At 36.4% G+C, this 22,949-nt stretch overlaps 1 protein-coding gene and 1 pseudogene across 3 annotated transcripts in view; both read left to right on the forward strand.

The window, feature by feature from the left end:
• Positions 1-22,949, forward strand: part of Rigi (RNA sensor RIG-I) — an 82,085-nt gene that overhangs the window by 35,248 nt on the left and 23,888 nt on the right. For all 3 annotated transcript variants that reach the window (XM_076845923.2, XM_076845921.2, XM_076845922.2), the window contains exons 2-9: positions 7,917-8,051; positions 14,695-14,876; positions 15,733-15,880; positions 17,011-17,133; positions 18,718-18,813; positions 19,495-19,648; positions 20,126-20,384; positions 22,783-22,945. In XM_076845923.2, the coding sequence (XP_076702038.2) occupies positions 7,922-8,051; positions 14,695-14,876; positions 15,733-15,880; positions 17,011-17,133; positions 18,718-18,813; positions 19,495-19,648; positions 20,126-20,384; positions 22,783-22,945 (1,255 nt within the window). In that variant the 5' untranslated portion in view covers positions 7,917-7,921. The remainder of the gene's footprint in view (positions 1-7,916; positions 8,052-14,694; positions 14,877-15,732; positions 15,881-17,010; positions 17,134-18,717; positions 18,814-19,494; positions 19,649-20,125; positions 20,385-22,782; positions 22,946-22,949) is intronic.
• LOC143390884 (actin-related protein 3 pseudogene) lies at positions 968-2,479 on the forward strand (annotated as a pseudogene).

Genomic DNA, 22,949 nt, shown 5'->3' on the forward strand with positions numbered 1-22,949 from the left:
AAAAAAACAAACAATCCAATCAATAAATGGGCTAAGGAGCTGAACAGACACTTCTTAGAAGAAGATATACATTTGATCAACAAATATATGAAAAAATGTTCAACATTTCTAGTAATTAAAGAAATGCAAATCAAAACTACTCTTAAGATTTCATCTCATGCCAGTCAGAATGGAAGTTATCAAGAATACAGATAACAATAAGTGTTAGTGAGGGTGTGGGGGAAAAACCACACTCATACATTGCTGGTGGGACTGCAAATTGGTGCAACCAATCTGGAAAGCAGTATGGAGATTCCTTAGAAAACTTGGACTGGAACCACCATTTGAGCTATCCCACTCCTCGGTCTATACCCAAAGGACTTAAAATCAGCATACTATAGTAATGCAGCCATATCAACTTTCATAGCAGCTCAGTTCATTGTGGAACCAACCTAGATGCTCTTCAATAGATGAGTGGATAAAGAAACTGGTATATATACACAATGGAATATTACTCAGTATTAAAAGAGAATAAAATTATAGCATTTGTAGGTAAATGGATGGAGGTGGAGAATATCATGCTAAGTGAAGGAAGCCAATCCCAAAACACCAAAGGTCGAATGTTCTGATAAGTGGATGCATCTGATCCATAAGGGGGAGTGGGGAGGCATGGGAAAAATGGAGCAACTTTGATTGGGCAAAGGAGAGGGAGGGTTGGGGAGGGTTCATGGGGGCAGGAAAGATGGTGGAATGAGATAGTCATCATTACCCTAGGTACATGTATGACTGTACAGATGGTGCAATGCTGCATCGTGTACAACCGTAGAAATGAAAAGTTGTGGCAGAAGTGGTAGCCGCTGACCCAGCCTGCTGCTTTCTTGCTACTGCTTCAGCTTCCCAGCTCCGCCCCCCCTTCCCAGAGAGGGCAGCCGGGCTGTGGATGGTTAGATAGCTCCCATCTCCTGCCGCCAGTCCCTGGCCCCAACCAGCACGGAGCAGACTACGGTGGTGGCAGCAGCAGGCAAGGAGGAAGATGGCAGGACAGTTGCCGGCCTGTGTGGTGGACTGTGGCATGGGATATACAAAATTAGGATATGCTGGAAATACAGAACCACAATTTATCATCCCTTCCTGTATTGCTATTAAGGAGTCATCAAAAGTAGGTGATCAAGCTCAAAGGAGGGTCATGAAAGGTGTTGATGACCTAGACTTCTTCATTGGTATTGAAGCAATAGAAAAACCTACATATGTAACAAAGTGGCCAGTTCGCCATGGTTTAGTTGAAGATTGGGACTTGATGGAAAGGTTTATGGAGCAAGTGATCTTTAAATATTTAAGGGCAGAACCTGAAGACCATTATTTTCTTTTGACTGAACCTCCACTGAATACTCCAGAAAACCAGGGAATATACTGCTGAAATAATGTTTTGAGTCCTTCAATGTACCAGGCTTGTACATTGCTGTGCAGGCTGTTCTTGCCTTAGCTGCATCCTGGACCTCAAGACAAGTAGGAGAACGAACATTGACTGGTACAGTAATAGACAGTGGAGATGGTGTCACTCATGTTATTCCTGTGGCCGAAGGGTATGTGATTGGCAGCTGTATTAAACACATTCCAATCGCAGGATGAGATATAACATATTTTATTCAGCAGCTGTTGAGAGATCGAGAAGTAGGCATCCCTCCAGAGCAATCTCTGGAAACTGCAAAGGCAGTAAAGGAACGCTATAGTGATGTCTGCCCAGATTTGGTAAAAGAGTTTAACAAGTATACACAGATGGATCAAAGAGGATTAAGCAGTATACTGGAATCAATGCAATCTCAAAGAAAGAATTTTCCATTGATGTTGGTTATGAGAGATTCTTGGGACCTGAAATCTTTTTTCATCCAGAGTTTGCTAATCCAGACTTTATACAACCTATCTCAGAAGCTGTAGATGAAGTGATTCAGAATTGTCCTATTGATGAATGTTGTCCTCTCTGGAGGGTCAACTATGTTCAGGGGCTTTGGACGTCACTTGCAAAGAGATTTGAAAAGAACTGTAGATGCCAGGCTGAAATTGAGTGAAGAATTGAGTGGTGGTAGATTAAAGCCAAAACCTATTGACATACAAGTTATTACACACCACATGCAGCGATACGCAGTTTGGTTTGGAGGATCAATGCTGGCTTCCACGCCTGAGTTCTACCAAGTATGCCACACCAAAAAGGATTATGAAGAAATTGGACCTAGCATTTGTCGTCACAATCCAGTGTTTGGAGTCATGTCGTAATTGGCTTCATAGTTATTGGGGTTAGGGAAGTGGAGAAGAGATAATCTTTCTCATTACCTGTTTTGTTTGGAATGCTGGTTTTGCGGTTTTAAACCTGACTTGAAATAGTAAGACCAAACATGATTATACAGGAATATTTTAATAAGTGTATCAACATGCAGATGTAGAAGAGAGCCAAAATGATTAAGTGTTTTTCTTTAGATTGAATATTTGGATCTTATGTGTAACAAAAAGAAGTGGGTTTTAGTTCTTTCTGTGCCCTGATATTTTGTATATTATTGAATCAAGATTTGATGGGATTTATCGGTATGTAGATAGCTCTATAATGCTTGAATTGTATACTTCCAAGTGTGCAATGCAAGAGCTTGTTTATATTTCATACTTTTTATACTTTGAGGAAAAAAGTCAAAGAAAAACTGTAGTATTTGAGGAACAAACAGTGACCAAGTAAAGGATGAATTCAAAAAGCCTCATAAGACTTGGTGCATGCAGGGATTCCAGTTATTATGAATTGTTTCCATACCCTCTTCCCCTTTCTCCCACCAATGGTTTTCTTTGCAAGTGCTTTTGGAACTAAAAAGCTAGTATCTTGGATTAACTGATGCCTGCTAGTGCTTTCTGATTACTCACATTCTGTTTCTTGCTTTGAAAGAAAAGTAAAGACAAGGCTGTTGGACCAGTGTTGCAGTTCTCTACAATAATAATCAACAATAATTTGATTACCAAAATTGGTGTATTTAAAGCCTAATACCATTCTAATAAAGGCACAAATTTCTTTAAAATAAAGTTGTGCTGCAGTTGTGTACAATGAATCAAAATGCATTCTACTGTAATATATATCCCTAATTAAAATAAATTAATTAAAAAAGAAAAATACTATGTTAAATACTTTTTAAAAATTTTTGAATGGAAAAGGTATAGTAGAAGTCTTTCAATGCCATCCCTGTAAGCTAATGTAGTTAAAAAGTTGGTGTACTGGGGCTAGAAATGTAGCTCAGTTATAGAATATGTGCCTCCTGTTTATGAGGTCCTGGCTTAAAAAATTTTGGGTTATATCTTCTCTATTCATGTCTCTGTGTTTTATTATGCACATATTTATCCATAAGTCTTTTGCTTTCCTCTCTTTTTCTACGTCCTACTTTATCTCTAATATATTCTATGCTGTATTCCCTCCCTATTCCCCTGCTCCTTTGAAGGCTTTAGATTCTGTTGGTGAACTTCAATTGTGAGAATTATATTCTGTCAGATATTGGGGCCAGCTAGCAGCAGGAACGGTCTTTAGCAAAGTACAAGTAAACAGTACAATTTACCTGGAAAGGCCTCTGCTGGGCCTGGGATAAATCTGGACCTCTGCTGATACCCAGTGTATCAGTAATGGCTGGTGGAGTGTCTGAGGGAAGACTGAGCAGCAGTGAGCAAGAACACAGCTGTAAGCCCTGAGATGAAGAATAGGATGAACTGACTGGAAGGATGGGTAGAGTTGTAGACCCAGGGAAGCTGGGATAAGTGATGAGATGGGTCACTATTTTTTTTTCTTTTACTGCAATAAACCAAACATTTAATTTAATTCAGAATAAGAGATAAGGAATAACTCTTCAATAAAATATATAAAATTGTACAATGTATCCTTTCAAAGGGATTAAAGTGTACTGGGGGGAGGGAGATGGACACCAAGGTGAAACACCACCGGGGCGCTATCTATACTATCTATACGGGCTGTTTGACAACACCATTTTTAGCAAGTTAAAGGATGGCTTTACCCTCTGCCCCCAGCATGTCAAAAAGTGTGTAAACTTTTCCTAATAAGTTTAGCACATACAATAGGTACACACACAGAGAAAGCATGTTTTTTTTTCCTTCCTGGTTCTACTAATTGTTCAAGAATATTTCGCATATAGGTAAGATATTTGTTTTTTTAAGCAGAAAATTACTACACTTTCGTACCCCCCCCAAAAAAAATCATCTTTGCAATGTATGAGTTGATGTACCTAGTATTTCATAGTAATCATCAATGCCTTCTGGTATGCTTTAATTTTTTGCTCTCTGATGACCCGAAATGGAGTTAAATAGCACAGCACTGAGAGAAGTTAGGAAGTATTTATTTCTGTTTTCCACCTTGCCCTGGGGTGGTCTCAGGATTACTCTCAACCCCTTTTTTTCAAGCTTATGAAAAATAAATGATAAAGCCAACAATATGGAGAAGGAGGAAAATAGAATCAAATATGGAAAGCATCTCACAAGCTTTTTCTTATATAAAATGCAAATGTATTATATACCTCCTTTATTTGCCAGAAGCTTTCCATTATCTACTTCCTCTATGCACCCTAATTCTAGTATTTGATTTCCTTAAGCAGAAGTCAACTCAGCCTATCAAGACCACCAAATTGACATCAAATAACCTGTCTCCCGCCTTAAGAAAACACAAAAAATGGACTTACAGTATTTTTAAGATGATATATAGAGAAATGCATGTTTATAAATTTTGCCTTTCAAAATAATTTGAATTTTAACATTTGCTGTATAAAAATCTTATATTTATACATTTGCTGTATAAAAATCTTATATATATATATGGGGACATTTAGGATATGACGCCGTGTAAACAGGACGTGGTGCCTCCCATCTAAAGAAGAAATTCGAACTAGGACTTGGGGCGCTTTGGGCTTAGCCGCTTTGGAGGGTGCCTGAAAGTTCCGCTGCAGGAGGACTGGGTTGGTCGCCTTCTTTGAGAGAGAGGTGAATCCTTTTAAACTAATATCCATCCTGGATTCTACGCGGTATCCCACTGGCGTGGCATAGAGTCTGATGGGCAGGAGGGGAAGAGAAGGTAGGAGGCTCCGGATAGGGACACTGCTTGCAGGGGCGAGTTGATGGGGAACGGGAGACCGAACCAGGAGGGGCAGCCTAGGTTTAGCTGCCATCTTCAGCTTTTCCAGTTCTGCCTCCTGCAGTCTTTTTGCCTTGGCCCTGCGGTTCTGGAACCAGATTTTGACTTGGGTCTCTGAGGTTCAGAGAGCTGGAGAACTGCGCGCGCTCTGCGATGGAGAGGCGCCAGGAGCTGGGATGTGGTGAAGAGGCTTCTGATGGGTCTTGTGTTTCCTCAGGGTGCAGGTGGTGGAGCTTCCCTCTAGACGGAGAGGGGTCACCATTAAGAGTTGAACTGTGTGGAGGGGAAGGGAGGGGAGCGGGGATAGTAGAGGATAGGAAAGGCAGCAGAATACAACAGACACTAGTATGGCAGTATGTAAAAAAGTGGATGTGTAACCGATGTGAATCTGCAATATGTATACGGGGTAAAAATGGGAGTTCATAATCCGTTTGAATCAAATGTATGAAATATGATATGTCAAGAGCTTTGTAATGTTTTGAACAACTAATAAAAATTAAAAAAAAAAAAAGAGTTGAACTGTGTTGCTCAAAAAGATGTTGAAGTCCTAATTCCCAGTACCTCAGAACGTGATCTTATTTAGATATAAGGTCTTTATAACTAGTTAAGATGAGGTCGTTCTGCATTCAGGGATGGGCTCTTAGTCCCGTATGACTGGTGTTCCTATAAGAAGTCAGCATGTGAAGACACAGAGACAAAATGCCATGTGCAGACAAGAGGTAGATGGTGGAGTGATGTGGCCACAAGCCAGGGAGAGGAGAAGGCAATATGAAGACAGCAGCAGAGATTGGAGAGATTGGAGGGAGTGAGATCACTGGAAGTTGGGTCTTCTGGTAGTGATGGGCCACCAGAATCTGGAAGGAGCAAGAAATGCATTCTCCCCTAGAGCTTTTGCTGTAAATGTAGCCCTGCTGACACCTTGATTTTAAACTGATGACATTTAGAACTGTGAGAGAATAAATTTCAATCATCTTATGCTCCTGGTTTCTGGAAATTTATTATGCAGCCACAGGAAAATAATACAAATGGCTGGATGAAAAAGACAATAAGAAACATTGACAAAGATATGTGGAAATTGGAATCTTCCTACATTGCTTGTGGGAAACAGTTGCAGTTCCTTACAATGTTAAAAATAGAGTTACCATATGACCTGAGAATCTCACACTTCCATGAATACCTAAGAAAAACAAATTTATATGTCTGCACTGAAAATTACAAATCAGAGCTTATTTCTTTGTTTTGTCAGAATGCTATAAAAGTGAAGAGCTAATAATTTTGAGGTATTTTATAGCCTCTCTATTCATAATGGCCAAAATGTGGCTACAGCCAAATGTCTGTTAATTGATGTGTGGATAAGCATGGCAATAAAGTAGTGAATGATACATCCTACATGGATGAACCTTGAAGACATTATGCTAAGTGAAAGACGCCACAGCGACCACATGTCATATGATTCCACTTACGTGAAATGTCTGGAATAGGCAGATCCATGGAGAACCTAGTTGATTAGTGATTGCCTAAGACTGAAACAGGAGGAGTGCCGCAGCCTGGCTGGCTGGGCAAAATAAGGCGAGGGGGTGGTGACGAGCAACTTGTGTAGATTGATACAGCAGGAGTGGGAGCCATTTATTGTAGAACAGGAAGGGTATATATACATTCCACACAGCTTATCTTAATTAACATAAACTAGATACAGCAGTCAACCAATAAGGAATCTCCACACTTAATGGCTCGCTGGCGTTACTTCACAAACCACTCCCTCTGGCATTTTGCCAGGCGCCATCTTGACTTGTTTACAGACCCTAACAGAGGAGGAGTGCAAAGTGACTGCTAATAGTTAAAGGATTTTTTTATAGCAATGAAAATGAACTAAAATTAGATAGTAGTAATGGATTTATAACTTTTAAAAATCATTAAATTTTATACTTAAAGAGTTAATTTTACTGTTGGGTTACTAAGACAGGTCACTTAATATCATAATTTTTAAGGCATTCTTTCCTCTGTTCTTTCAATTTGCCTTTAATGAGTGTCTATAATGTTCCAGATCCACTTTTAATCTCTAAGAACATAGTGGTTCACCAGCTTAGTCCCTTGGAATCTGTTTTTTAGCAACTATAGAAAAAACGGAAACTTATTGAATGTGAGGTCATATGAATGTGATGATTTGGTCCTAAATCATCCCTAGGTATGGAGTTAAGTGTGCAAAGTTAGAATGACCACCAGCAGGTTGGGAGATTGTTTGTGGCTAGCTGACCTGTTTCTTTTTAGTTCCTTTTCTTTCTCTTTTCTGCTGTATTTGCAACCCTCTTAGCAAAAACTTAGAAGGGTCATGAGAGTATCCCTGTTCATTTTGAACTGCTTCCGAGACCACCGTAGCTGTTACTAAAGTCCTTGAGCAGTGCTGCACTGGAACTCCTTTAGTCCAGCAGTTGCCTTAGCTTTTTGAACAGAAAGAAAGCCTTTGTTCTTCCATCGAACCTAGTGCTACGACTTCTTCCTTGTAAGAGTTTTTCAAACGTCTTAAGGAAACTCCTTTTTCTACAAATGTTTTCAGACTTCCACACCAAACAAGAAGTTTCCATAGAAGATGGGAAGAGTGAGTTGGTACAAATGGGGTATAGTCAGCCTAGACAGGGAATCTGCTTTCCTGAAGTTCCTGCCCATGATGTGACTTGTTCGAGCCCCTGCCCCATTCAGGAAAGTCTGGCAGCCCTCTTCTGGCTTTTCTTCAGTAATTAGTAGTTCCGCAGTTTGATGTCATTCTCGCTTCTGTTTGTAGATAAGATGCAGTATATTCAAGCTGAGAAAAACAACAGGGGCCCCATGGAGGCTGCCTCACTTTTCCTACAGTTCCTTTTGGAACTCCAGGAGGAAGGCTGGTTCCGTGGCTTTTTGGATGCCTTAAAACAAGCAGGTGAGTTCATCCTTCTTACAGATCAGAGCTTATTTCTTTGTTTTGTCAGAATGCTATAAAAGTGAAGAGCTAATAATTTTGAGGTATTTAAAATACTATTTTCAGGCACATGACACACTTGTCTATCTGAAACATCCAAAGGAAACTACAGAGATTATTGTAACTAATGTGAGAGGTTAGCAAGGTCATTGGATGTAAGATCAGTATACAAAACTAGTTGCATTTCTACCTAGTGGAAGCAAACAGAAATGAAATGCCATTTATAATAGTAATAAAAAGATGATGTATTGGGGAATAAATCTAACAAAGTATTTGTAAAATTTAGATGGAGAAAATGATACAATATTAGTGAGAAACATTAAAGACATCCTAAGTAGAGAGGTACATCCCTGCACATGGAAAGTAAGACTTGATACCATTATAATGTCAGTTCACCTTACTCTTATCTGTATATTTAATGCAATTCTAATAAAAATTTTATATGCCTTTCCAATGTGCTTAACAAACTGGTTTTAAGATCTATATGAAAGAATCATGATCTCAGAATAGTCAAGACACCTTTGCATAAGAATTAGGTAAATTGGCCTTTCCTTCTGGGTGTTAGCTTATTAAAAAGCTGGGCATGGTGGCATGTGTCCATATTTTCAGCTATTCAAAATGATTGCTTGAATCCATGAGTTTGAGACCAGCCTAGGCAACATGGTGAGACCACCATCCAAAAACAACAACAATAAAACTACAGAGTCTCTTACAGAGACCCACACATCTGATATTTTAAAGACCCCTGGGAACAGAGGATCACTGGGAAATGGGGAACTATTCAATAAATAATTACTATATTTATATTTAATTTAAACTATTCAATAAATAATTACAATTATAATCGAGATAATGTTAACAACCAAATACATCCTAACTTTCAGATCCACGTGGCTATAAATAAATTTGTATTTCTTACTTTGAATTCAAGAGAATTTAAAGACTTAAATATAACAGCCATTTTTTAAGCCATTTAGAAAATAACAGAATAGTTTTATTACATGGGGGCATGACAGGATTTATTCATAAGATATTAAAGCATTAGCCATAAAAGAAAACTTGGTAAATTTGATAAACTGTTCTTAATTTAATGTTATCATAAGTCATTATAAAGAAAGTAAAAAAAAAAAAAACAAGTCACAAGGTGGGGGAGAGGATAATTGTAAAATATATACTTACCAAAGAATATTTTAAAATCAATCAGGAAAAGAAAGAAAACACTCATTGACCAAAAGATGTGGATAGATATTTCAAAGAACAGGATGTATGAAAGGTGAATAAATAAATGAAAAGATTCTTAGCTCATTTAGCAATTAGGAAACTATAAATAGGAACCCACTGAGGCAGCACTTTTTAACTACTCGACAGCAAACTGAAGTCCAACAGTGTGAAGGGTGAAGAAGACATTTAATAATGGAAAATCTTAAATATTGCTGTATACATAAGCAGACACAGTTATTTTGAAAAACAATTTGACATTGTCGGGTAGAATTCAACTATCATTTATCTCTTTTTCCAAGTTTTATTCTTTAGTTTGTGCCCTAGAAAAATATACATTTCAGAGTACACATACCATAATGTTTGTAGTATAATTGTGATAACAAAAGCAAGCAAACAAAACTAGAAACAACTCCATTATCCTCATAGAGAAGAATGGAAAAACAAGTTTTATAATGTTCACACAGTAGTCCATTAAACTACAATAAAAATGTGTGAACATACCTCTAGATGACAACTCAGAGAAATCTTAGAAATGCAATATTAATTTTTTTAAAAAGTCAGAGAAGCTTATAATGTCATAGGATATAATATTTATGAAGTCTCAAACAAATTAAACTAAACATACATTGTTTAAGGAAGCAAACATATGTCATGTGACCATTCCCAAACAAACAAATCAGGAGTGATATATCAAATACACAATAGTGATTTCTTTGGTGAGGGGATAGAAAGCTGAGGAAGAGAAGGTATACACAAATGTTAAGATATTCTTGTACTTAATATAAGTAGTGGGTTCACATGTGTACATTTTGGTGTGTTCTTTATGTGTTACAAATATTCTATTATGTCAACCATTGCAAAGCTTTTAAAAAATATTTATATTTTAGTTGTAGTTGGACACAATACCTTTATTTTATTTATTGTTACGTGGTACTGAGGATCAAACCCAGGGCCTTGCATGGTATAGGCGAGCGCTCTACCGCTGAGCCACAACCCCAGCCCTGTTGCATAGCTTTTAAATTTCTATTTTTAGAGCTATGATATGTTCTTCAGTCTCTCTTGTCCACACCTATAAAGTCAGTCTTACCCAGAGATATGAAAGACATCTTGGAAATCATGTGACCCAACCTCTCTCCTGTACATGAGGAAACTAAGGCCTTGAGAGAAGGTTTGCTCAGGGTCACACAGTAATTGGCATTTTTGCTAGAGTTAGAACGTAGGTCTACTAATGGCTTTTTGTTGGGGTAATTTGTTGCACTGAGATATTAGACTGTGAGAGTAGGCATGAGTTTCAACACCAAATCAGCCACTTAACTATTTAAGGGATTTTAGCCAAGTTACTTGCCTTTCTGATTCTCCAGTTTACTCATTTGTCAAAGAAACCAAAGGATAATTTTCTTTTTGTGTTGTAAACAATGAGTAAGAGACACATATATGAAAACCTAGCACAATGCATACAAAGAGTCACCAAACAAAATATAGTTGTTATACAATTATTATTTGCATTGTAGTAGAATGATTTAAAACCGGGCAAATTAAGGAAAACTTGTCATTACTACAGGAAAACAAATTCTGATGATGAGGTGTCTTCTATTACCTGTGTCCTCATATTGTAACACCAATATGTTAAATTAGCACAGTGTTAAAAGCAAAACACACACTGTCCTTCCCTAGGTATTAGAATTCCTCAAGAGGCCTACATATATATAATCAGTATAATTGCAGTTCTTTTATGAAAAGTGATATGGTTTTATATTTCAAAACAATTTAGGTGAAATTGTTTAAATCTTGGTTCCAATATTGTGAACTGAAACTTTTCTGCTTTTGTTTACAGGATTAAAAGTTGTTGACTTATTTTCTTTCATTTCCTAACCTTGTCTTAAAATTTCTCTCAATTTGTTACTGTAATATATGCCTGTTTATTCCGAACAATTTAAATGGTACAGAAGGGTAAAGTGAGCCTCCTTCTGTTTACCTTCCCCACTACCTCTTATACAACCCTCTTCAGAGAACCCACTGCTTCTCCATTTGGGGGATACACCTAATCTAGGTTATTATGAGTTACTAAAACCCCTTATTAATTTATAAGTAAAAATGGCACTTCTAAATTCTACTTTAAAATAAAATGAGGTTTAACAATAAAAATATAAGAACAAATAGGCAAGAAAAGAAACAAAAGTAAAATCGAACAGGAAGAAATAAAATATCTTTGTTTGTAGATGAGATGGTTTATGTAGAAAACTGTAACAATTTTAAAAGAACTGTTAAAACTGATAAATTCAGAGAAGTTTCAGGATACAATATCAATAACCCAAATCAGTTGCTTATCCATATATTATATGACAACCCAAAAAGTTATAAGAAAATAATTCCATTTATAATAGCACCAAAAACAATAAAATGCTTAGGAATAAACCTAACAAAGTAGGTGAAAGACTCATACCCTGAAAACTATAAAATACTGTGGAAAAAAATGAAAGAAGATAGAAATAAATTGAAAGACAACCCATGTTCATGAATTAGAAGATGGTCTTAATTTTAGGGTATTGCTACTATCCAAAGTAATCTACTGATTCAGTGCAACCCTTTCAGAATTCTAATGGCAGTTTTTTGCAGAAATAGGAAAATTTATTCTAAAATTCATGGACTCTCAAGACACCCTCAAATAGTTAAAATTGTGAAAAAAGAAAAACAAACGCACTTCCAGATTTTTGAAACATATTACAAAGCTATAGCAATCAAAACAGTGTGGAACTGGTTATGGAGACAAATACACCAATATCCCAGAAATAAACTCTACAGAGTATAATGATCAAATGTTCTTTAACAAAGGTACCAATACTACTTGATGGAGGAAGCACAGTCTCTTTCACATATGGTGTTGGAAAACTTGATACTCATATGGAAAAGAATGAAGTTGGACACTTATACATATGTTAGTGCTCGCCAGAAAAACAGAATCAGTAGGTTATAGTGTGTGTGTGTGTGTGTGTGTGTGTGTGTGTGTAAAGGGATGTATCTGTATACACAGGTGTTATTTATATGCATGTGTATCTACATATACATATGTATAGTGGGAATCAGCTCATACAATTGTAGAGACTGAAAAGTCCCATGATCTGCTGTCTGCAAGCTGGAGAACCAGGAAAGTCAGTAGTATAATTCAGTCTGATTCTGAAAAAGGGCTGCTGGTGTGAGTTCTAAAGTTGTAAGATCAAAGAACTAGGAACACTGTTGTCCCAGGATGAGAAAATGGATGTCTGAGCTCAAGAAAAGAGAGAATGTGCCCTTCCTCTGACTTTTTGTTCTATTTGTGTCCTTTACAATGGATTGAATGATGCCTGTGTACATTTTACAACATTTACTCAGTCCACTGATTCACATTCTGGAATCACCTTCACAGACATACTCAGAAATATTTTACCAGCTATTCGGTCATTCCTTAGTCCAATCAAGTTCATACAAAATTAACTATCACACACTGTATACAAAAATTAATTCAACCTTAGTTAAAGGCATAAAACTCTTAGAAAAAAACAAGGGGAAAACATCATGACACTGACTTTGGCAATGATTTCTTGGATACATCAACTTGATAAATAAGAAAAGGAGAAAATAGATGAGTAAATACCTATCCCTTTAACATGTTATATCTTTACTATGGGATAATATATAGTAGTCAAAAGGATGAAAGAGATCTATTTAGGAATACTGTATTAGGATATAATATTATATAAAGGAATCAAGTTGCAGAAATAATGTGCATCATGCAATTCAATTTTGTAAAAAAGGATGAACCCAGATTATATATGGGTTTTTCATGGAACTTCATTGAAAAAATATGAAAGGAAACTAAACTGTTAATGTCGATTATCTCTGGGAGGTTGGAGAGGGCAAGAGTTTCAAGTAAAAGATGATTGTAAAATTTTCAACCTATATGCATTGCATTGTTTTAATTTCTGACTACATAATTAAATATTGCATGTATATTTTTTTAAAATTAAGAATGAACCAACAATTATCTGGCAGAGTCTTAAGTTTTTTAATTTTATAAATTCAGCAATATTAAAAAGTGATAGAAAAACATATGTAACAAAAGCAAAAAATAAATGAGGCTACATTAAATCTTGAAAACTTTTGTGCATCAAAAGACACAATCAATAAAATGGAAAGTGAACCAATGAATTGGAGAAAATATTTACTAGTCAACATTTGATAAGGGATTAATATCCAGAATATATAAAGAACTGTAACTCAACAAAAAAACCCAATAACATGATTAAGAATTAGTCCAAGGACTTCCCGTTTCTTCATATGTGATATACAAATGCTAAACAAACACATGAAAAGATGCTTAGCATCACTAATCATTAAATAAATGAAAATTAAAACTGTAATGAATTTTCATCTCACACTCATTATGATAACTTCTATCAGAAATTCAAAGTAACCCATATTGGTGAGATATGGAGAAATGAACTCTTGTGCACTATTGGTAGGATGGTAAAATGGTGTAACTTATGGAAAACAGTATGGAGAGTCCTTTCAAACCTTAGAATCATCATATGATCCAGCAATACTAATTTTGGCATATTTCTGAAAGAATTGAAAGTAGGGTCTTAAATAGATATTTGCACACCCATGTTCATAGCAGCATTATTCACAGTAGGTAAGAGATGGAAGTAAACCAAATGTCCATCAGCAGATGAACAGATAAACGTAATGTGGAATTGGGTCAGGGATGTAGCTCAGTGGTAGAGCACTTTGCTTAACATGTGCTGAGGGCCTAAGTTTGATCCCATACACAAAAAATGATATGTTTATACATGGAATATTATTCAACTCTTAAAAAGAAGGAGCTAGATGCAGTGTTGCATGCCTGTAGTCCTCACTAACTTGGGAGGCTGAGGCAGGAGTATCACAAGTTCAAGGCTAGCCTCAGCAAATCAGCAAAGCCTCAAGCAAGTTTGTCTCAAAAAGGGTTGGGGATGCAGGAAATAAGATTTATGTTTCTTTTTGCCTTCTTTACTGCTTTCTACCGAGAAGATAGACATGAGAATTTGATTTATTTAAAGGCAAATCAGGAGTTGTAGGTGGAATTCATGGAGCATTTTGGAAGATTTTATACTAAGGCCAAATATAAGACTTCATGTTTGTCCTTACTTTACTATTTTCTCCTAAAAGATAATAAACACCGTTGGAAATCCTAAACTTATTGGGGAGCTAAGATGCATATTATTTTATTTTTGAAAAATCATTAATGACAGGTAATTTATAGGTGTTTTTGAGTTCTGTCACTTTACATTTAAATGTGATTGTAGGATATTAACATCAAAGTATTTCTTGTTGATCTTATAAAAGTCCTCATTTTCTTTCTTTTCAGGTTATTCTGGACTTTATGAAGCCATTGAAAGTTGGGATTTCAACAAAATTGAAAAGTTAGAAGTGTACAGAACACTTTTAAGACGTTTGCAACCAGAATTTAAAAACAGAATTGTTCCTTTAGAAATCCTTCCTGAACTAGCTGAATGTTTAATTAGTCAGGAATGTGAAGAAATTAGACAGGTAAGTTAACATAAAATGCTAGATTTGGAGGAAATAGAATATGGGATGTATCTTTTGTTTTTTATACTATTTTAAACCTAAGAAAGATAATTGAAACTAAAAAAAAATTCTCATGTCTAAAGTATTATTTCCTAGAATAGTACTTTTAATGTGAATTGAGTAATTTTTATGTCAAAGTTTTAAATTTGACCTATTTTCAGTTAAAATTACCTCATTACTTTTCTGAATAATGTTTAATGCAAATTTAAATAAAACTGAACTGTTTAGCAAATGAAAAAGGCTATAGACTAGGAGTTAAGAATTTAGGCTGTGGACATAAATAAATTTTATTAAATTTCTAGTGTAACTGTGTACTAGCAGTGTGATCCTGGGCGATTTATTTAGCTTCTGTAAACATCTGTGTCTTCATGCATAAAGTGGGAACAATTATAGTACCTAAATAATATGGTATCTTTGTAAGGGTTAAATGAGATAGTATATGTAAAGTGTTGATAGAAGCCTGACACATAGTATATGTGCAATAAATTTTAGTTACTGTGATTAACAATAAAGTCATGTAAATCCCTCTACCCTGAAGAAAACTACTTGTTAATATTATAATCTTCCTAATATCTATTTATGCTAATCTATCTCAGAGGAGATGGGAAATCTTGGTTTGAAATGATGATATCATGTTTAAAGGTCAAGAATGAAGGAAAGAATATCTTAAGTGACAGTGTTGAATGGAGTAAAAATGGCAATAACGAATATCCATAGGTCCTCAATTTGCAATGATTTTTAAATCAGATAATACTTAAAAACTCATAAATGGAAAACATTTTTGAAATGATCAATAAACTGTATTTTCCTCGCTTAGATTTGTTACAACAAGGGGATGATAGCAGGTTCAGAGAAACTGATCGAATGCCTTCTGAAATCAGACAAGGAGAACTGGCCCAAGGCTTTGAAACTTGCTTTGGAGAAGGAACAGAACAACCTCAGTGAAATGTGGCTGGTAGAGAAAGGTAGGGCGTGCCAAGGACAACTCGGAAATGGAAGAGGGAAGGTTCAGAAACGTACTGTGCCCCCTCACGACTCAACTTGGGACTTCCCTTATTCCCACCTGTTTTTACTTATTCTCACAGGCACTTTTCCCTTCAGATACCTAAGGCTCTATCTCTACTAAGAGGCCAGCATGATGCTGAGTTCTGGGAGGGAGGTAGCTACTTGCCTATGGATTTGGTTTGTTTGTATGTGACTCCTCAACATGGAACAGAACAAACTGCTGTCATCCAGAATTAGCCCATCAGGTCTAAAGAATTTGGTGCAGGCAGGTTCTGAGCTTCCAGTTTAGGTTATCAGAGAAATAGCTTGTGTACTCTTGAGTTGAAGGTTCAAACTCCAGGACTTACCTCTTTTTAGAGTAGAATCATGATAGACACTGCCTGGTTCTCTCACCTGGCAGCCAACTGGAAGTGAACAAAACGTGTGAATGAAGAAAGAATCTGCTGCGATTGTCTGTGCTATCATTTGGCTACTTGAGACTGACATCTCAGAGCCTTGCCTTACTGGCTGAGTTTGGTAAACATCTGAGTGTCTAGTCTTGGTTTCAGCTAGACTTCTATTGATGAAAAGTTGTTCAGGAATCTATATAAATACACATCTACTTTCTTGGGTCAGGAATTAGTCAGAGATGGGAGACATGAATGTCTGCTAAGAAGAAGCTTCTCTTCTTTAGTGTGCATAGGAATTCCTTGGAAGCCTTGTTAAAATGCAGATTCTAATTCAGTAGGGGCTTAAGATTTGCATTTCTAACAAGCTTCCAGAGTTACTGGTTCCATGATTTATACCTTGAATAATTAGTTCTTTGAAAAAGAAGTTTTTTGTGTGGTGCAGGGGATTGAACCCAGGCCCTTGTGCATGTCAGTCAAGCATTCTACCAACTGAGCTATATCCCCAGCCCTACAATAATTAGTTCTAAATGACTTTGGAGTTCAAACATCAAATGGAGACTTCACACTCAAGATGATTCTCTTAATTGTTTTGAGAAGTGAAGGAATGTGGTTGTGGGAAATTAATGGAAGTTTAAAATTTTATCAAAACTATAATCAGATTACGTTAAGATTCTAAGTTCTTCCTTTGTCTGTTCACACAGGTGAAAAAGATATTGAAAATAAAGATCTGGAGGATGATGAAATGGAAACTTCTGAAATACACATTTTCTTCCAGGAAGATCCAGAATACCAGAATCTTAGTCAGAATTCCCAAGCATCCTCAGGTACCGGCATTGCTTGTTTTTTTTCATAATGGGGTTCTTCAGGTATTTTGTGGGGGGATATATTTTGCACTGCCAGAAGTCACAGCCTTGTGATTTTTTTTAAGGAAAGTTAATAAAGAAAAGATAATTTAAGTTAAAATAGATACTTTATGGTTAGAATTGTCATTTGCTTCTTCTGCTTTTAGCTTATCTTTTTTTTTCTTCATTCTTGTTTTATCACCAAGAAATTATTGTGGCTTACATTGAATTATGGCTACATTGAAAAGGCAAACAGAGTCCTCTCAGAACCTCAGTGTCTGAGAAATCCAACAGCGGCCTTACTTTCTGAAAAAATACTTGTGTTTGTTAGCCACTTGTTCAGTTTCCTTCTAAGATCCCAGGGCTGCCATGCCAGCTATGTGCACTGCACAAATGTACCTGATTGAGAACCAGCCTGTAGTATTTGCCAGTGCGTGGAGGGATTGTGTCCTCCCAGAGGGCTCCTTGTTCTCAAACATCAGGCAATGTATAAGTACTTATTAATGGTCCTGTAAGGCCCCCTTATGTCTTTTTTTTGTTGTTGTTGTTGTTGTTTTCTATGGACCTGTATTTATTTATTTGTATGGGATGCTGAGAATCGAACCCCGTGAATCACACATGCTAGACAAGTGCTCTACCACTAAGCGACAACCCCAGTCCCCCTTAAGTTTCTTGAAATATATTTTCATGACCATTTTATGAAGAGACCAGAAGGTTACATAATATGCCAGAACACAATGATATTTATAAAAGGATATAAGGAATGAAATTAGGATTAATAATAAGTAGTGTTTGAAGAAAAAAATGCAAATTTTAGGATAACATGAAAAGAAAATTTGTGTGTTACTTCTGTGACTGAATGATATCAGTTTCTTGTCACTCTGATATAAAATGGAAAACTATAAGTTGATTTAAATATTTCTGACATGTAAAGATCCTGATGTGTCATTTAAGTGAAGTTAATTTTTTTAACCTTTTAGAAATTCTCCCTTTTTAAAAAATGGGTAAATTAAACTCTTTAGACCAAAGACTTTTCTAGCTCTTAACATGTCATATTCTTACCTGGTATTGAGATAAAATCTCTGAGTATTTTTTAAAAATTTGAGAGCCTGAAAAATTACAAAGTATGGTTATTCTCCAAGAAGAAATTGCTTTGAGAATCTGTATTAAATTTGTTTTCCTTTAATGATCTTGGAGGGCATTTTTGTCTTGTTCCACATAGTGTTGCCTATAACTAACTGGTGGTTGACTGTCTTGCCCTGAATTAGGCCATTCTGCTTTGCATTCTCTTTATCGGGATTCTGTATTGTTTAAGAAAGAATTCATTCCAATATTTTCCCCCTTCTTGCCATTGATACTTTGGCATTGAGAGAAAATTCTGCACTTCAAATGATTGGAGAAAGCTAGAATGGTTAATGAGACAAGATTCTAAGGAGATTGAGACAGGATACTCAACCAAAACCTTTCTTGCTAGAGTCAGATTCATGTCCATTTGACTACAGCTAATGCCATGATTCCTTAGAGTGGTAACCATTGGTAATTTTTTTTTTTCCTTTTGTATCATAGAAATGTCTCGAACTAACTTGAAACCAAGAAATTACCAACTAGAGCTTGCTTTGCCTGCTAAGGAAGGAAAAAATACAATAATATGTGCTCCTACTGGTAAGCCAATCGCTATTACTCATACCTCTCTGCTCCCTTTCCCCCCCCCCCTTTTTTTTTAAAAAAAAGAGATTTATTTATTTATTTTTAATTTGTTCTACTTAGTTGTACATGATAGCAAAATGCATTTCAATTCATTGTACACAAATGGAGCACAACATTTCAATTCTCTGGTTGTACCCAGTGTAGAGATGCACTATTTGTGCAATCATACATGTACTTAGGGTAGTGATGTCCATCTCATTCCACCATTTTTCCTGCCCTTATAACCCCTTCCCACCCTCCCCTTCTTTTTTCCCCTTTTATTGAATACTGACAATAAGGAAGATTCATTTTTTTCCTGTTCCATTTGTCTTTGAGAAAACTATCCTATTAATGAAGTCTCACATATTTTAAGGAATTTGAACAATGAAATTGAACAATGAAAGAAAATGAATTTGAACAATGAAAGAAAAATACCCTCTTTTAGTATGCTTTTGATCCTGGTTATTCAAGTGCAGGTAACTTGGGAAGTAGCTTGATTATTTTTTAGTTTATAGCTTAAATTCTGCAGTCGTTCATCCCTCTAAATGATCAGTTTACTTACCTTCCCACTGGTGTTAGGAGAGCCAAAAGAAATACCTTTCTATAGCAATATCTAATACCATGTTACATGTTTTCTTTTTCCTTGTTTATTAAAAGGTTGTGGGAAAACATTAGTTTCACTTCTTATTTGTGAACATCATCTTAAAAATTTTCCACAAGGACGAAAAGGGAAAGTTGCTTTTTTTGCTAATCATGTCCCTGTGTATGAGCAGCAGAAGTCTGTGTTCTTGAGCTATTTCGAAAGGCTTGGGTAGGTATAACAGTCAGTCTAACTTCTTTTTTTCTACCTTTATGCAACAAATGTGTTTTCTGTTTTGCTTTTTTAAAGCCACAATTTTAAAAAATTGTAATAGATTCAGCTTTTATATAATCTAGATGTAATTCAGATTGCTTTTGTTAGATATGCCAGAAATCCTAATCTGGTTTGCTCTTACAGGGTGATTAAATGATTAATTGATAAGTTTGACATTTAAAAGGCACATTTGATTTCTTTGATGATTTTATAATTATTTGACAATTCCCTTGTAAGTACTCTTTTTTTTTTCTTTTAGTGACTTGAAAAAATAATATATTCTATCAGTTGCTATGGTCAATCACTTGCTATGTGTCAGGATATATTCTTTTTGGATGTAGGGAGAACTTCATCAGCTGCTCTTCTGATCTAGTGCTTCATCTTTGTGTTTCCTCATTCACAGGATGGTAACATAGGATTTCTGTCTCTTCCCAGGTACAGTGTTGCAGGCATTTCTGGAGCAACAACTGAAAATGTCCCAGTAGAACAGACTATCAAGAACAATGACATCATCATTTTAACACCCCAGATTATTGTGAACAATCTCAAAAATGGAACTATTCCATCACTGTCTGTCTTTACTTTGATGATATTTGATGAATGCCACAACACCAATAAACACCACCCATACAATATGATCATGTTCAATTATCTAGATCAGAAACTTGGAGGATCTTCAGACCCACTGCCCCAGGTATCTTCAAAGTTAGATGTACTCCTCAGAAAAGCTATTATCTTCCTCAATCCTCCTTTACTTACTTTTTTTTTTCTTTTGGTATCAGAGATTGAATTCAGGAGTGCTTAACCACTGAGCAACATCCCCAGCCCTTTTTTGTATTTTATTTAGGGATAGGATCTCACTGAGTTGCTCAGGGCCTCGCTAAATTGTTGGGGCTGGCTTTGAACTCAGTAATTCTCCTGACTCAGCCTCAGTGCCACTGGTATTATAGCTATGTGCCACTGTACCCAGGCCTATTTACTTACTCTTGTGGCTACATTTGAGGGTTGTTCCTTTTAGATTCAAAGTTCATATTGTACAACTCATTGACAAATTTTGATTCCTTCATTTATTTATTCACTTAACAAATAGTTGTCCGTTAGTATTGAAAAGGGATTGGTTTCAGGACTCCTGCCTCCCAGATACCAAAATCTAAGGATGCTCAAGTCTCTTACAGGAAATGGCATAGTTTGTGCATATAACCTACATATATCTCCTTATATATATTTTAAATCATCTTTAGATTACTTATAATACCTTATATAATTTAAATACTATATAAGTTGTTGTTATATTGTTTAGGGAATAATGACAAGGAAAAAAGTTTGTACATGTTCAATTCTTATGTAGTTTTTTTCAAATATTTTTTTAACATTTATTTTTTAGTTTTAGGTGGACACAATATCTTTATTTTATTTTTATGTGGTGCTGAGGATTGAACCCAGCACCCCATGAATGCCAGGCGAGCGTGTTACCGCTTGAGCCACATCCCCAGCCCTCAAATATTTTTGATCCCTTGATTGGTTGCACCTGTGGACATAGAGGGCTAACTATATGCATCATGCACCTCTCTGTGCCTTACACTGTTCTCGGCACTCGGGGTGCAAATATGTAAAGAAATAATTCTTGTCCTCAAACACCTGAGTTTTCATGGGGAGACAGATATGTAAGAATTATGTCACAATTTATCATAATGGTGTGTTGTGGAGACAGGTATAAGGTATAGCCAGAACAGGAGTGAAAGTACTCCTATGTGTGCTAAAAAAAAAGTAAGGCAAGACCTGACAGAAGTTGGGTTAAGTAGGACTTAGAGGCTGAGGCAGGAAAATTGCAAGTTCTGGGATATTTCAGCAACTTAGCAAGATCATCTCAAAATAAAAAAAAAACAAAAACAAAAAGGACTGAAGTTGTATTTCTGTGATAAAGGGCTCCTGAATTCAATCCCCAGTTAAAAAATAAAAAAGGTAGGGGGTGAGGGGCTAGGCAGAAACTAACAGGAGTTTGCCAGGTAGATGGCTGGATGGTTTTCATTAAGAGGGTGCTGTGTGTCCAGAGGCAGTGTTCTGAAAGAACCTGGTGTGCTCCAAAATCTTGAAATTCTTCAGTGATACTTGCGTATAGAGTGTGAGGTAGGATACAGCAGTAGGCAAGGCGGAATGAAAGGGGGGGGCAATGACTGGTAGAGCAAGATGCCTGGAGACACCAGAGGGTGTGGGGTTAGTGGGCAAGTGGATGCATTAGTGTGGGAGGAGAGGAATGACATGTCTGGTGTCATATGAGAATGGTCGATTCAGAGAGTTGTTATTACATGGATTAGGAAGCAAAAGAAATCTCTGGTGTATAACTTCTCTTTTGAACATTGCTGAGTATCATCGATATATGAAAGGGAGCAGGAGCTGGGGAGAGTGGAGAGAATTTGAAATCTGAGGGAGAACTGAAAGAGACACTGAAAAATTCCTTGATTGTATGGGGGACTCAAATGTGGTTGGAAACTATGAATTTATGGTATACCAGTCTGCACATATGTCAAGTTCAACAGCCCTAATAATTATCCATCTGGGGAGTGCAGGTTAAAAGAAATTTAGTATGGTGCTCACAGACCAAAACTAGAACCTTTCCATATAAATCACCTTTCTTATAGCCTATTCTTCTAGAATAACTTTGATGTTAATTACATTTCTTGCTGGTTAGATGGTTATTCAATAATTATTGCACAGCTGTTGGAGGGAGGTATCTTACTAAATCTGCACAGATACCATTGCAAATAAATAGCTATGATTTCCCAATTTTACAGAGAGCTGCAGGTACTTGTCCAAGGACACACAGTTATTGTGACATGGCTGAGATTGGAATGGATGTGTGTCAATTTCAGTCCTTTTCCTTTTCAGTATGATGTTCTCCACATAATAGGGGACACAAGGCAAAAGAAAGGAGAATCATTGCCCTGAAAGTTTCCCTGTCTCAGTTTCTAGGTTGCTTAGTGTTTAGCTGAGCTGTGACTCTTGTATTCATGCTTTGCCAATTGGGACCTTTTTATTTGTAATTTCATAGAGAATGTTAGGAGAAAAAAGCTAATGTTGGAATGCTCTTACAGGTTGTTGGGCTGACTGCCTCAGTTGGTGTTGGGGATGCCAAAACCACAGATGAAGCCATGCTTTACATCTGCAAACTGTGTGCTTCTCTTGATGCAACAGTGATAGCAACAGTCAGAGACAACTTGGAGGAACTGGAGCAAGTTGTTTATAAGCCCCAGAAATGTAA

Source organism: Callospermophilus lateralis, chromosome 2, assembly GCF_048772815.1.
Source record: "Callospermophilus lateralis isolate mCalLat2 chromosome 2, mCalLat2.hap1, whole genome shotgun sequence".
NCBI classification, from domain to species: Eukaryota; Metazoa; Chordata; class Mammalia; order Rodentia; family Sciuridae; genus Callospermophilus; species Callospermophilus lateralis.